Source organism: Rhodamnia argentea, chromosome 3, assembly GCF_020921035.1.
Source record: "Rhodamnia argentea isolate NSW1041297 chromosome 3, ASM2092103v1, whole genome shotgun sequence".
Taxonomy (NCBI): domain Eukaryota; kingdom Viridiplantae; phylum Streptophyta; class Magnoliopsida; order Myrtales; family Myrtaceae; genus Rhodamnia; species Rhodamnia argentea.
The window spans coordinates 32899001-32915729 of NC_063152.1; the positions used below are offsets into that span (position 1 = coordinate 32899001).

Below are 16729 nucleotides of genomic sequence, written 5' to 3' on the forward strand. Positions count from 1 at the left end.
TTTAACTGTCTAAGGCCTAGGAAGCTTAATCAACTCGTCCAACATCCCATTAGCATGGACCGTGTCACTTTTGTCCATAGTAAAGAATAGAATTTCGACCTCCTCTCTATAACAATAAACGATGATTGATCGTTACGAAGTCAAAATTGAGTATTAAAATATGGACTATGTGTAAGTGAGCTCGCGGAAATTCGCCAAGTGCTGGGAAGGAGTTTGGTGGCCAATGCTCGGGTAGATTCCGAATTTTGCTCCATATCAAAAGGATTTTCCATAGGATTTATGGTAAGGCATACAAGCGAGTCAGGCTACTTGGTACTTGGTAGAGCAAATTATGCTCGATTCATCAACTGCTCGAGATCGGCTCGATTTTTTCCAAGCTAGAGTCGAGGATAAGTGGCTTATCAAGCCGAGTTCGAGCCTCAAGACACTTGACTGGATCGACTTGCAAGCCTAATCGAGTATCTCATTTTTTATGCATATATTATTTTGTTATGGATATCGAGCTAAATCCCATTCGATTAAGTTAGAAAATCCGAGTATGTTGAGTTTTATATATTTAAAATCGAGCCGAGCTCGAGTATGACGAGTTTTTTACCGAGTCGAGTTCTGCAAGAAAAAAAGTACGCAATCGAGATTGAGTCGATTTTTGAACTTTGAATTTACGAGTCAAGTCGAGCTCGAGAGTGACACCGTGTCATCTCGATCTCGCCGCTAAATATGGCCGGTGGAAAGGTCATTCTGCTAGGCGATTTAACGAATTGGTGATAATAAGCATGCATTTGAACAGTGTTATTGGGTAGAACTGGCCATCGACCTGGTCCTCCTGCTTGTCCAAATATTACTTATTTTTCCGCTGTTTGCATAAAACATAAGCGACCCATCTTTTTAAAATGTTGAATACAACTTAGTTTAGTCTAGCATTTAGACTTGTGAGGAATGCTAATGATCAATTAGTCCAATGGACCGACCATAGCGAGAACTTGATCTCACCTAAGCAGTACACATCGCGCTACAAGTGCATAAATGCGACATACTTGCAGTACGCATGAAATCCTCCTTGATTTGATGGAATTTAGGGACGAAATTTCCGATTCGATGTATGAGGTATACTCCACATTGCTCTCCCTTTTTTTCTTCCTAACGAAACCGGCGAGCATTTACTGGAACTTATCTCAAACGAAAATTCATGGCCAGTCCATAAGGATGTGATGCATGGATTGAATACTTAAGGCGCTAAATGTTGTCGGTAGAACAAGCTGAAGGGCTAACGTATGATAGATGTTGAATCGATTAAATGGTTGAATCACAGTGCTGTAGTGAGTTTGTACATTGCATGTGGGGATAATTGTCCAGAAAGTCCTATACCTATTGTACAGAGCCCAATTCAGTCCTAAAGTTTTCAGTTGTGCTAATGTAGTCCACAATCTTTTGAATTTTTTTCAATTTGGTCCTAAACCTATTGTTTTGATAATTGGCTCAAATGACTATATTAGCAAATTGTCAAAAAGTTTAGGATTAAATTGGCAAACAGTCAAAAAGCTTAAAGACTAAATTAGCACAATTCAAAGATTGAGGACCGAATTGACCGCCGTACAATAAGTTTAGGATTTTTTGGATAATTTTTCCGTTACATGTGTATGTGTACTTACGCTGCGTGAGGAGATGAACATCCAAAGAGAAAACTGCCAACAGCTGTGCGTTACCATGTTCCTCTCCAATCCACATGGTGACTTAATTTCAATTGCTTGCTGTCATCGAATCGGAAGACCTGCATTACCCACAGAAATTTGTTATCTGATAAGTTCAATTAATAAAATCGACCTATCAAAGTTTCGGAATTAGCCATTACTTTGCCAAACCGAATGAGCTCATCATTCAAAGCATCACTAGTCAAAAAGGTTTGCTGGCGACGGCTTCCATAGAAGCAGAAAATTTTGAGAAAATTCTACAAAAAATGCTAAACCTATTATACGGAGGCCAATTCAATGTTAAGTATTTTAATTGTGCCAATTTAGTCCTAAACATTTTGATGATTTGTCAATTTAGTCCTAAACCTTTTCAATTTGTCAATTTTGTCCTAATCCTTTTGAAGTTTTGTCGATTTAGTCATAAATCTATTATTTAGATGATTGGCCGATATGACTATATTAACAAACTTCAAAAGATTTAGGACTAAATTGACATAATTGAAAAGATCTAAGATTAAATCGGCACAATTAAAAAATTTATGACTGAATTGGTTACCATACAATAAATTCAAGACTTGTTATTATTAGCAACGAAAATTCCTACCGACATTATGTGACCAAAGGCTTACGACTGAAGTCTTTCTGGTGTCGCCATTTGGACGGATAAGAATTAGTTCAGAAAACCTCTCATCAGCGACGGTTAATTTGTGTCCAGAGGTCCTAGTACACAAACATAAGCTGATCTCGGAACCATACTGTTGCGCCTGGGGACTGTTCATCCCGTCCCTAAAGTCGTGCACTTATTTATTTTCTTTTGAAGATGAAAAGTTAGTTTAGTCATTTTAAGTAGAAGTAGTTTAGTCATTTTAAGTAGAAGAGATAAGCTGGTAGGTATCTCGACTCTCATGGAACAACAATAATTCACATGATCCCACATAATTGATTTCAAGATGTGCAGTAAAACGAGGTCAGTGTATCCATTTTGACGATGGTAACTATAGTAGAAGAAAAAGAAAATTACACGTACCCCTTGTGATCGCGGCACAACGGGCATGAAGCGTTCCGCCTGAGCCACAAATCGATGCACTGTGCATGGAAGTAGTGTCCACACTTGGGGATGGTCCGGAGCATTTCCTTGGGCTGGTACTCTGACAAGCATATTGTGCAAACGTTGTCGTTCGGCCTGGGTACTTGTCCATCGTCATCGATTCGAATCTTCGGATAAGATTCTATCGTAGCTAAATCGATGCCCGTGATGCCATTGGAGGCGTGTCGAGTTTCTCTCGAAGGACTCAAAGGAGATGTGGTGTCTGCCGCGTCGTTTTCGTGGTTGTTGCCATTAGGACGTTGATCGAGAGGATCGCGATGCTCGGAGACTCGAGCGCGCCAGCTTAAGTAGAACGCGAGTCCGGAAATGCAAAGAAGCGAGGGCAACACGAGGCCGAGGAGTATCCCCAACTTGGCACGCTTTGAAAGCCCTACATTATTAGCTGATTATTGGTGGGGTAGGAGTTGGAAAATTATTTACGGACGTCCCAATGGCAGGAGAAGTCCATTCACCCAAAGAGAAAAGCTAAAAAGACGGCCGTCAACCCGTCAAAGGGACGGATTCATACGACCACACATCCGTGCGATATAGGGCCACACATATGTGTGATGATTGGACCACCACTTTATCAATTTTCGGTGAAAATTGATTGGAAAGATTACATCAGAATTTTGCGCAATTAAGACTAAATTGACAAAATTGAAAAATTTAGGACTGAATAAATATAGTACAATAAATTTAGGACATATTGGGAGATTGGATAATTTTCTCCCAATCTCACCGTGATTTATCATCTCGCGTCGACGTGAGTTTACAAAATCAAGGGGGTTGTGATTGCACCTAGTTCACAAGGCATGTACCTTGCTTGATTGAGGCATGTATTGCCAAAGCGAGAATAGCTAACTTCATTTGCAGTAATATATAAGGACAATGATAAAAAGAAGTCCTAAACCTATTGTAATTATGTCAATTCAGTCCTAAACCTTTTGCATTTGTGCTAATTTTATCCATCCGGCCAATTTTAACCTAAAAGCGCCGACGTGGCGTTGCCAACGCTGATGTAGATAACTTTTAATAATATTTAATTTTTTCTAGAATTATTTATTTGTTTTCTTTTTCTTTTTCTTTTTTTCCTTCTCTTTCTCTTTCTCTTCCTTCCTTTTCTTCTTCCTCTAGCAGATTGTGCCTTGCCAATTCTAGGTGAGGCTCGCCCACACTAGTGATTTACTAGGAAGCACCGACACTCTTCTGACACGTCATTTTGACACTCACGGGGTTAATTTTAAGCTTTTTCAGTAAATTAGGGGTCAAAATATAAATTTATCACAAATGTATATACTTAAATCATATATCTACCTCCAAAACCAATATACCCAGCTAGAAAAAAAAAATCGTAAATCTCTTATAGAAGAAGAAGAAAAGAAACTAACTACTGATATTTGTACATTTAATGTGCATGTATATAGAAAAATATACATTTAATATATGACGTGTCCCAAGTGTTAACATTCTCTATTTTTTTAGAATGATGTGTCGGCGTGTCGTGTCGTGTCGCGTATTGCGTGTTGGTGCTACTTAGGTGGTTGGTGGGGGTGAGCTTCGCCCGAGATTCGGTGACCGACTCAAGGTAGAAGAAAGGAAAGGTAAAAAAAGAAAGAAAAAATTTGAAATTTTTTTAAAAATATTATTAAAAATTATCCATGTCAGCATCGGCCTTTTCACGTCGGTGATTTCTGGTTAAAACTGGTCGAATGGAATGAATTAGTAAAAATACAAAAAGATTTAGGGTGAATTGGCACAATTATAATATGTCTATAATTTTTTTGGGCAGTTCTCCCTTAATATGCATCAAGGAGAAATTGGCCTGACGCACGATTACATTGTTTACATATGTGGCGTACTTACTGAACTAATATGTAAATCTTTTCTAACAGAAAACGAACCCGACAAATCTTTCGTACCGTGTTGAATTTCAACGGAAATAAATCTCCCTAATTTCAGATCTACAACTTCAACAATCAAATACAGGTTCCAGAATAATATTCAAATATTCCATTTTCCACATCTTTGATCTTTTTTCCGGACCTTTTTGCAAATGCATACGAAGTTCTTTCACAGCGACGGTGGCAGGGCTGCCGCTATTGTTATTTGACTGGAATCGACTCTTCATTTTTTATGCTATTTTTCAATCTCTTCTTATTGCGGGCTGGGATTTTTGCACTCTAGGTTGGATGATTATGTCCAAGTTATGTCTTGCTTATTACGTTCTCCTCTACATGTCACAACAAGCTCTAGCCACATGCAATGGAATTAGTAACGCAGTTACGTAAAATGGCATCTTCAATGGATAGCTGTGCTTTGGATATAATCAGTTTGCATAAGATACGAAGGACTTTTTTAGGAAGTCAGGTGATCTGAAACTTTTTATCAATATTGCCATCTTGAAGACCGAGTAAGACTACATGGTAAGATGAAAACAAACCGTGCACGGTGGAGCACAAGGGCCAACTTGAAAAGAAACAATTTGTGATATTTTGAAAAAGGCAAAAGGACATCAGAAGTGTCAAAACTTAGGTACGATGCTCATTTTAGTGTCAAAACTTTTTGCCAGAGTGCAACATCGGAGAAAAAAATCACTTAAGTGCCAAATCAGATAAATTCCAGCTAATTTGTTTTCTAGTATTTCTAATTAAGTTTCCAATATGACGTGACATTTTTTAAACATTCAGTCCACATAGACTTCTAAACTTAAAAATCGCCTGCGGTGGGGGTTGTCGGCCATTGGCCGGAGACCAGTGGTAGCGAGGGCTCTACAAGTCTCACGGCCCTCGCCATCTATTTTCACCCTCTCTTTTTTTAAAAAAAAAATTACAAATTTGTTGGATTATATATATTTAATTTACAATTTTTCTGAACTTTTAGGTTTTTTATTGCTACCTTGCTGGTGAGCCACGCCGGCTTCATATATTTATAAAAAAAAATGCCACATCGGATTTTCAGCTAAACAAATCGGAATTGGCACTTAAATGATAATTTTTTAATAAAGTTGACACTTATGTGATCCAAAAATAAAGTTTGGCACTAAAGCGAATGTTGTATATGAGTTTTATCAATTTTGGTATCCCTTTGCCTTTTGAAAAATAATGGAATAAACAAGAAAATAATTTTTAAGAAATTAAAAACATTTGGGTGGTCGGGAATTTTTTATCGGGGGTTCGTTGTCATACCATAACATTATGATGAGATTCGTCGATGATGGTCACATCCTAACAGAAGGGAGTCAATACATCATAACACCATGATTTCGAAGAGGCGGACCATTATTGGATTCCCACCCATTCAATTCTTCCTCTTGTTCTTTACGAATCCATATGAATTCTCAATTAAGCAAGTTAATGATGACTTTCATTGTTTATTCCCAGTAGGAGGGAATTGTCGAAAAAGTCCTAAATCTATTGTAATTTTGTTAATTCAGCCCTAAGCCTTTTAAGTTTGCTAATTCAGTCTTAAACCTTTTGTATTTTTGTCATTTCAGTCCTAAACTTTTTTTTATACCAATCCAGTCCTAAATTTCTTGCATTTTGCTAATTTAATCCATCCGGCCAACTTTGACCAACCAATGTTGACGTGGACGATAGCCGGCATTAACGGGACAATTTTTAAAAATATTTTTATATTTTTTTCCTTTTTTCATTTTCTTTCATTTTCTGGTTCATCTTCTTTCTCGGAGCTTCTTCCTGGTTCATCTTCTTCCTTCGAACCTTTTCCTCTGTTCATCTTCTTCCTCGAATTTTCTTCCTCCACCAAGGTCTCGCCCACCACCGGCATTGCCACCGCTGGGCGAGATCGAGCCACGATCGCTCGGCGAGGTCGGCCTCCCCAGCCATGGCGTCCTGTCGTCGTTGTTGAGTAAGCTTGGCCTCGCTTGACGATTGCTTAGCCTCGCCATCGCCCATGGGCCTCGCCCGGCGATGATCGTTTGGCATGGACGGTGGCCGACGACGGCCAAGGATGGAGGCTGGCGGTGATCCAAGCATGCGCATGCATAAGCTTGGGAAGACGTCGCAAGGAAGAAGAAGAACAGTAAAAAAGAAAAATATATTAAAAATAATACAAAAATATACAAAAATATGATAAAAAATTTCCTCGTCAACGCCGACAGGGTCCACTTTAGCACTAGCTGGCCAAAGTTGGAGGGATGGACTAAATTGACATAAATACAAAAGATTTAGGACTAAATTGACATAAAAAAAAGGTTTTTTAGGATTGAATTGACATTAATGTAAGAGGTTTAAGACTGAATTGGTAAAATTAAAAGGTTTAAGAGTGAATTGACAAAAATATAATAGGTTTAGGACTTTTTTTGACAATTTTTCTGGAGGAAACATCAATTATCAAAGGGGCAACAACATCTAGTGACGATTTTACCATGCAACGGCTACATGGAGTGTAGCCGATTTTACCATGCTTGGATCGCGCAAGACTCTACCAAATTGCAAACCCCAGATTCATTGATTTTGCTCAGTCTTGAGAGCTTTATGCAGCAAATATGAAAAGCAAAATCACATGTCCACATAGCTCAATCTGGAGTGTAGGAAAAAAATAAGGGGAAAAGAGCAAAATGCATTCGACAATGTAGTGGCTATGATTACTATAATTACATAACAAATTTCTCGAAATTTGCAAAAGGGATGAGATGCCATTAGCACAAAATAAGCAATCCCTGAAGTGTGCAAATCCCAGACCAAAAAAAACAAAAAAAGAGTGCAAATCGCCACGCACTGCAGTGGGTCCGAACCAATCCGCTCCGGCGCTCTCGCATAATTCAGTGTTGGATTGATAATCTGTATTTACGGAATTGCCTTCAAAGATGCACATTCATTCGCTTTTAAAAATTTAGAAACCTCTCTTAATCTACCACTCGGGTTGCTTTTGCATTCCAACAGATAACATATGTAATTGTTCAGGCTCCACAGTACAGATTTAACGTGGATAAATTCTTCCCCACACTACGAAGTACTTTTTCAAGCACGAGGTTTCCACACTGAGCACGCCTTGCCAAGTTTGAACTCCGCAGAGCAACAACAAGGGCCAAATGACACATTAGATGTGGTAACTGCAAGTTTAACATCAGTCCGGGATCCCATAAGAAGATAAACAATCATAATAGTTGAAGAGGACATAGATGAGCAACTCAATAGAAGAAATTTTACGAGACCCTTCGAATTAATCAATCGAGAATGGAATTCCAGGCAGAGAAAGCTAATTGGCATATAATCATAGTGCTTTCTAGCTACATCCAGCAATTTCATCGCTGTTGCTCCAAGGGAAAGAGTAATGTAAGCACACATAAAAGAGTTTTAAGTATATATCTTGCAGCCGTTACATGTAGGAGACAGGGATACTGATCAAAACCAAAAAAATGTAGGAGACTGGGACGTGCAAAATGCACTCTATATACAAACAAATCAATTGCACAGGCCGTAGGCAACACCCCGTTTCAGATTTGTATAAATCACAGCAATTTCTACTCATGTGCGCATATCGTCAAACATCTGACCATCACTATGAGATGCCCGGGTCTTCTCTCCTCTCCAAGCGATGGCTCTTATTCCTTGGTACGCCTCCCGTCAGCGTCCTTGGAGAGTCATTGAATTCGCTCCACCTCCTCGCGGAGCTCCGGAGAGCTACGCAGTCTTTGCAGCGAGCACAGTCGCGGCATCTCTCGACAGCGAGCGAAACGACAGATTCGTCCTCGAGGGAAAATGAAACGAACAAAAGAAGACATGGAGAGAAGTTATGAATGCAGGGAGAGAGAATAGCGGTTCCCTTCCCATTGCCAGCTGTGCAAATTAAAAAAAAACCCTGTCGAAACAAATTGAAATTGTAAACACAAAATAAAATAAATTACTCTATCCTTTCTTAATTAAAACTGCCCACTTAATTTATGAAGCGGTGCACTTCACCTGAATCCCTCACACCCAAGCCTTGTAATACTCATGAGACACGTCTTCCGCAGAGTCATACGTGGAGACTCCTTCAAGTTGAGGTACCGCCTTCAAGTTGGGACAGCCGCTGATCCCTAATCGAGAAAGATGAGGCATTGCTCCTTCAGCCACCCTCCACTCCTCCAAATGATATAATCCGCAGAGATGTAAATGCTTGAGCTTAGGAAAGCCTCCTGCAGAGCAAACCATTTCCTTTCCCACAAAAGACCAACTCCCCAGCAGGAGAACAACCAAGTGCTGCAATTTCTCCAATATTGGCATCGGATCTTCTTTCGGATAGGACCGAAATAAGACCAGCTTCCTCAGTTGATGGGGTAGATACTTATGTTCCGGTAATTTCTCTATTTTCCCCGTATGTACAGTTTTGCAGGAATAGGGATAACTTGAGGTTTTCCTCAACTCACCTTCATTTATTGAAGCAAAGCTTATGAAGCCAAAAGATGAGGATTGAAGATATTTCAACTTGAATTCAACAAGTTGTGTAAATATCTCCGACTCCTTAGAATTAATGACTCTCAGGTTTTGCAGATTGGTCGGTTTGCCTACATCCTTCACATCACAATTACCCGGACAGAAGTTTCTCAATGTCCGAAGATTCTTTAAAGTGCCCAATCGCAACTTCTTCCGGCGCCCATAGAGTTTCCCGGTGACATCAAATTCATAGGGAAGATAGAGGTGCCTCAACCTTCTCAGCTTCCACAGCACATCCAGCACTGCAAATTTCCTCATTTTGCTTACTCGCAAGTCCAAGAATTCCATGCATACAAGATTCCCCACAGATTTCGGCAAGCCCTCGATTACACTTCCTGCCAAACTTAAGAATCTTAAATGGACCAGATCTCCTACTGATTCAGGTAAATTTCCTCTTGCCCAAACAAGATCCTCCAGCTTCAGAACTCTAAGAAACTTACAGCTGGTGAAAATAGGTTGACATTGCTTCCGGTGGACTTCGATAGATCCGAAGAACATGAGAGTTCGAAGGTGGAGCATAGCCCTTCCTATCTGTTTTAGACTCGGAATCATGTTTCTTGTATCACTCATGCGCAAATTGAGAGAAAGCCTGCGTATTTTGCAAGTTGACTCGACTTTTGGTGCCACCGAAGAAGAACAATCCTCCGTCTCATTGTCCTGCTGAATGTTAAGAATGCTTAGAAAACTCTCTCGCATAGCCGTGGAGACGCATAATTCTCGCATCAGGTCGTGGAGGTGGCAGGTTTTGATCTTTCCACTCAAGTTGAATCGTACTTGAACCATCCCCCTATTAACCAACTCCGTTAAATATTGCTCCGCTACATCTTCCACTTGAGTTTTACTCTCTTCGTCATATGCATTCAGCAACACAAAGCCTTCAGCAATCCACATGTTAAGAACCTTCGTTGCGGGGATTTCTGCATCCTCTGGAAAGCTACCCAAATGTAGGAAGCATGGCTTTAGATGCCATGGTAGATCATCATAGCTTAAGGCCAACACTTTTGATACTTCACTCTTATCACTAAAATGCAAATTAATCTTTTTGTCAACCTTCTCCCACTCGTTGACCTCCAGAAGTCCACCTAGCACGATGATAGCCAAGGGTATTCCTCCACACTTCTTAAGGAGCTCATGTCCTAATCTCTTCGTTTCTTCATTGATTACTGCATAATAACAGGCAACTAATTGCAACTCAGCAATCACAGGAAGATGCAATTTTCATAAGAAGATAACATCAAGGACGAATATCTACCTTGAGATATTTAAGTAAGACGCTATAGTTCTTTGTATTTTGTGGTTCATTTATGCTTTTGTAAGGGAAAAGACTATAGAGACCACAACAAAGCTTCTACATATGCCTCTATCTACGTCTAAAAGATCAACTACCCTAAATTAGAAAATTAAATGTATTATCTTTGTTATTTGTGGCTTGAAGTAAGTGACTCAAGCAAATGTATAGCAACAACGATCCTACTTGATGAAGAAAAATGAAAACAACGTACAGATAACTCGAGAGTGCTAGTACTATCACGTGACTTGAGTGTGCCACTAATCTCCCGCGCAACTTCTAGTGAAATCTTCATGTTGCCATCATATTTTGTCGAATAAAGACTCGTGATTTTCCTAGCAGTCCCAAATCTTATTGTCAAAAAAGGTGGATCTGAGATGATGCCTATAGAAGAAGTAACATAGCTAGGCTTCGCATTATTTCGTAAGTCCTATGAAAATCGCTTACTATGTTGGCCATAAAATGTCTCCTCGATATTTATCCTCATCAGAGGAAAGGAGGAGCAAAGTTTTTTGGATGTTGGTTTAGAGGTACGATTGTTAGCTATTAAGAAACAAAAGGGGCTTTTCATTCCCAAAATATTGAAATTGTTGTGTCTAATACTCAGCAATCGATCATTTGAACTCCACTGCAACTATCGATTCATAAATTTTTAAAGCTTCGAAAAGGCAAGACTGAGGAATGACGTACCTGGTATTTGTCCCTCCATCTCTGGTTGTCTTTCGATACCTTCTACAACTTGACTTGTAGCACTACCTTGGCCAACTCTAGGTCCGACAGAGGAAGGTTCAATAACTAATCCTGCAATAATAACAGAAGCGTCATAAATCGGAATCAAGCAGGCAATATAATCTCTTGAAGCTACTGTATGTTAGGATAATAACTTTAGAGAAGCCTTACCTTTCGTTTCAGGGAACGCCCTCTTCTTCAACAAATCCCAGCTCTCCTGGTCCGATAAGCACCGAAGTTCATGGACAAGACCTTGAGGATTGATATACTCCGCTACTTCTCTATTGCGGGTTGTTATCAATAGCTTGCTTCTCTTGTTCTCCATCGGGAATGCGGCTCGAAGACAGTTCCATGCTTCTTTGGTCCAAATATCGTCAAGAACCACGATACATCTCTTCGCTTGTTGGATCTCATATAGAGTTTTGAACAATTCGGGATCTATCATCTTCGTAACCTTCTCTCTTTGATCAGGGATTAACTTAACAAGAATTTCCACCAAGATTTCTTTTACGTGGTATTCTTGAGATATACAAGCCCAAGCGAAACCATCAAAATTGTTCTTCACTTTTTCATGAGCAATGACTTTCTTAGCGAGGGAGGTTTTGCCCAAACCACCCATTCCCCATATAGAAATAACTCTGTGCTTTTTTTTATCATTCACCAGCTCCTCCACCAATTCCTTCATACTATCTTCCCTCCCGACAAAATCCTCCTTGAAGTGGTCATAAGTTCGTCTCGACATGGAAGCTCCCCTGTGTTTGCGTTCGCCTTCATTCACAGGTCGTATGCCGTACGCCTGCATGCTCATTCTAAGATTGGAGATGCTGGATTTTAAACCCTCAATCTCTGTCCCCACCATATGAACCTGCAAGCACGTGCACTTCGCCACAAAGCAAGCATAAGCTTTGACGATGTTTTGTCCCTTCTTCTGCGCCACTCTGAGGATGTATCGCTCTATGACGTCCTCGGCATCATAGGCAATTTCTCGGAGTTGGGACACCCATACTCCAACAGCTTGATCTTGCTCTCGTCTCGCGTCCGCCTCCCTCAGAAAGCCCTGAATCAGCTCCAGCTCCTTTTGCAGGTCCTGGACCTTGCCCTCCACGCCCCACAAGAATTTGGCCTCGTCGATGAGGAGCTTTCCTAATGTCTGCCCCACGGATGAAACAACAGACTCGGCCATTGGTATCACACTACTTGACTATAATCAGTGGAGCTTATGATTGAGAATGACTTGAGGAATTCACTTCTGATGCGTTAACAAGCTGTGATTAATTAGGCCTGCGTGTTGCGAAGAAGAGAGGACAAGAATAAGTACTTAGAAAGTAACATATTGCATTGATAACACACATTCTATATCCACCGACGCAAGAAAATCACCCCAAGAAGAAAAGAATGGAGTAATGGAGAAGTTTATAGGAATATTTTCTCTCCGCAGGTAGAAGAATGTAATTAAAGTTGTTAAAATATATGTCTCGAGTTTGAGTTCGAACGAAATCCAACGATGTATTGTGTGGATGCTCCAGCACGTGAAAGAACGAAAAAAGATTGGCACATATATTTGCCGGTGGATATGTGTTCACGTGAAAGGATGAGAAAAGGGAAAAGTGCAATCATTGACTTTGGCCAAATAATGAGGATATTTGGTTCAAAGTGGACTCCTTGAAGACAACGACAAAGAAGAAAAGATATGCTTTCTTGGTTGTTGAAAAAGTTGCATGCAGGAGTAAGAAAGTCCAAGTTTGAGACTTTGTTGTCCCTATCTTCACGGTGGAAATCTGCACACTCTTTGGTGGTGGGTTTAATATAAAATGCTTCTCAAGTTTGCTTTACAAATGACTCTTGAAAAAAGAGTCCTAAAGAGAGCCATTCATTGAGTGCTCTGCAAGGGTTTCATTCGTGGGTTTTGTTCGTGGAATTACATCAAGAATTCAAGTGTCGAAGCCGATTAAATCTTGAGGTTAGATTTGTGTTAATTCCTTTGCGAGAATATCGCTAGGAATTGGGGGCTAAACACTGTGTGCGTTCTTGGATGTAATTGGGGTTTGGGAAACACTGAGAGTGTTTGAGTTACTCGAGTGTGGTTACGTAATCTCCGTGTATCGCTCGTTCTATAGTGGAATTCGTTGCTACTCTTCCCGTGGACGTAGGTCTCTACGACCGAACCACGTACATCCGGTGTCCGATTTATTTTCTTGTTCTGTCTATTTATTGTTCGATCGCTTGTTCCGCGCAACAAAAGTTATCAAAAGGGTTATGACAGCAATCCAAGATGGTGTGAAGGCTTCCTTGTTTGAAGGACAAAACTGAATTTGCTTTGACAGCAATCAAGAATAATTCTTTCTTGTTAAAGGCTTACTCATGGTGAGTTTGTCTTGATTGCACAGTGAACAAAAGCGGAACAAAATGCTGTCATCATCAGTCTTCCACAAGAAGCTTTCAAGCTCGTTTTGCGCTCATATTAATTGTCGCGACCTAAAAAAAATAGACAAGTTAAGTTTCGGGCTAATGGATTATCAGGTTAATTAATTAACTAACCTAACTCGGACTCTCCCAAGTCCATACCAAATCGCAACTTAAGGTTCGAATCATTAACATGCAATGTGATTTGAATTTGGAGTCGCCACTAATCATTTTCGGTAGGTCGATTAGAAACCTAAATAAAATAGCGGGAGAAAACTATCTTATTTCTACGAACCGGAGATTTTGAATTCGGGGATTTGGTTACACTAGATTACTCTAACGCCCTTTCGGTACCATTTTCATGAAAAATATTTGATTTGGCAATTTGATGGATTTTACTTGAAATTCAAAGATGCAATTTTTTTGGTTTTTTCTTCTTTTTTATGGGGATGTAAAACATTGAACTTTGTACGATATACACCATGGGTGATTTAGAAAGAAAGAAAACGCAGCCAGTCACGAGTATTTATAAAAATAAATTAACATGTAATAATGCTAAAATTTGAAACACGTAGCGTGTCTAAAATAAACAAACAAATGTTCAAACCAAACGATTACATTTTTGTAGATCGAGATGGAAAGGATTACCTTCTATTACACAAAATCTTACTCACATACACGTTATAGTTCCCTTCAAGATCTCGGAGTTGGAAGAACGCGGCTGTCGTCGAAAATGGCAAGCAATGGCGTTGTTGGGTGGCGAGAGGCGAAATATGTGTCGGGACTCGTCGAAGATGATGCTCGACTAAAACTCTTTTCTTCACTCTCGAATTTTCTCTTCTGATTTTTCTCAAGAACTCTCTTTTTCCTCTCTAAAAATTCTTCTCAAAAACTCTCTCAAAACTCTCTCAATTCTCTTCCACTCCCCCTCTCTAAAACTCTTCTCAAGAGCTCTCTACCTTCTCTATCACCAAAATTCTCCTCTCTCCATTCTCAAGAACTCTCTTTTTCCTCTCTAAAAATTCCTCTCAAAAACTCTCTCAAAACTCTCTCAATTCTCTTCCACTCTTCCTAAAAAACTCTCTCAATTCTCTTCTACTCTCTCTCTCAATTCTCTTCCACTTCCCCCTCTAACTCTCTCTCTAAAATTCCTCTCAAGAGCTCTCTAAAATCTCTATCACAAAAATTCTCCTCCTCTATTCTCAAGAACTCTCCCTCTTTTATAGCCAAATTTCTCCATCCTCTTTTTACCATCTTCCCTTCTCCATCTTCTCTTCTTCATCTTCTTTTCACCACCTTCCCTTCATCATCTTCCCTTCTTCACTTGCCCTTCATCATCTTCCCTTCTTCATCTTCTCTTCATCACCTTCCCTTCATCATCTTCCCTTCTTCATCTTCCCTTCTCTTGGTATTTGCAATGCAGTCCCTGAAGTTTCAAGTATTTGCAATACAGTCCCTGAAGTTTTAAGTATTTGCAATACAGTCCCTGAAGTTTCAAATCTTCTCGGTGTATTTTTCCATCCCGTGCCTAGTCTAGACGCATGCCAAATTAAGTGTTCTGCTTGCCCGATTATATGCCAATGCAATGTACGCTAAAAATAAATATGTGATATGATTTTTTATAATTTTTATGCAAAAAATAGATTAATCAAAATTTAGGCGTCAACAGCTGCCCCTCTTTGAGTGGAGGCTCGTAGAGGTTCCGCTCAAAGACAAAATTGAATCCTAAATTTTGACAGTGCAAATTATGGATGAACTTTTTGGCGGGAGTTTTAATCCCATTTTTTATGTAATGAAGTGATGCATGATATGCAAGACCGTAAATAACACGTGTCATAATTTCCCTTTTTCATGTTAGAGAAACCTGCACATGGATCGCATACAAGAATACCTGTTTTACCAAATTTCTCGTAAGCTAATGGTTCTCTTAATTTCCAAGCTTCTTTTTGCAGATGCAAGGATTTTAAGGTATCGGTGCCTTATCCGTTACCAGAGGCTTTTTTCTGGTGCGAGACAGCGCAAAATATGTGTGTCGTTCGAGATCACAAGAGCTACGTCGTTGTGAGTCGAAAGAAGTGAAATCAAGTTCACAAGAGCTACGTCGTTGTGAGTTGATTAAATGTTGAAATCGCCAGTGCATATGTCTTCACGATTCAATAAAGGGGGAACCAAAATCATAAGAGCTACGTCGTTATGATTTGGTTTGGATCAAAATCATGGGTGCTTATGTCTTCATGATTTGATAAAGGAGCCGAAAATCATAAGAGCTATGTCATTATGAGCCGACTAAAGGTCAAGATCACCGGTGCATACGTCTTCGTGATCTGAAGCCGAAATCATAAGAGCTACGTCGTTATGATTTGATAAGATGTCAAGATCGCCGGTGCATATGTCTTCACGACCTGACGGAAGAGGCATATTGCCCGAATTGAACAATATTTGATAGGAGCACCATCGAATGGAATCGATAAGTACAAAAGGGACATATTGTCTGAATTTAATCATAACAACTATCATCGGAAGAGTTGTTAATTTGAAAAGGGGTTCGGAAAACTTACCTGGGTTTTCGAGACCGAAATCATAAGAGCTACGTCGTTATGATTTGATAAGATGTCAAGATCGCCGGTGCATATGTCTTCACGACCTGATAGAAGAGGCATATTGCCTAAATTGAACAATATTTGATAGGAGCACCATCGAATGGAATCGATAAGTACAAAAGGGGCATATTGCATGAATTGAATCATAACAACTATCATCGGAAGAGTTGTTAATTTGAAAAGGGGTTCGGAAAACTTACCCGGGTTCTCCAAACGATTAATCAAGGAACGAAGCAGATTGCTCGTATCGTACCTGGTAGGCATTTGCCAGCAAAACTTGCTCATTCAATAATCCTTGGATGAATTTCGAGACCTTGGGAGGGAACTCGAACATCGGGAATGTATTACCTATCATAGAATGTCAGAGGTAACACACACAAACATATTCAACAATGAGTATAATGCAATCACTCATACTATGGTTCATGCATAACCATTCTGTCAAGTTTGCATTACCAATTTTGTCCAGGGAGGTTCTCATATTACGAATACCT

General features: G+C 39.8%; 2 protein-coding genes and 1 pseudogene across 2 annotated transcripts in view; all 3 read right to left on the reverse strand.

Moving 5' to 3' along the window:
- LOC115754689 (probable disease resistance RPP8-like protein 2) overlaps positions 1-13698 on the reverse strand; it is a 30146-nt gene extending 16448 nt beyond the window's left edge. Inside the window, exon 1 of the mRNA XM_048275961.1 lies at positions 13592-13698. The gene's annotated coding sequence lies outside the window, so the exon portion shown is untranslated. The remainder of the gene's footprint in view (positions 1-13591) is intronic.
- LOC125314182 (RING-H2 finger protein ATL47-like) lies at positions 1638-6685 on the reverse strand. The gene is made up of 3 exons (XM_048275681.1): positions 6556-6685; positions 2716-3166; positions 1638-1768 (listed from the first exon to the last, which is right to left on the reverse strand). The coding sequence occupies exons 1-3, from the start codon at positions 6683-6685 to the stop codon at positions 1738-1740; spliced, it is 612 nt and encodes a 203-aa protein (XP_048131638.1). The 3' UTR covers positions 1638-1737.
- LOC115733169 lies at positions 9620-12693 on the reverse strand (annotated as a pseudogene).
- Positions 13699-16729: the final 3031 nt, after the last annotated feature.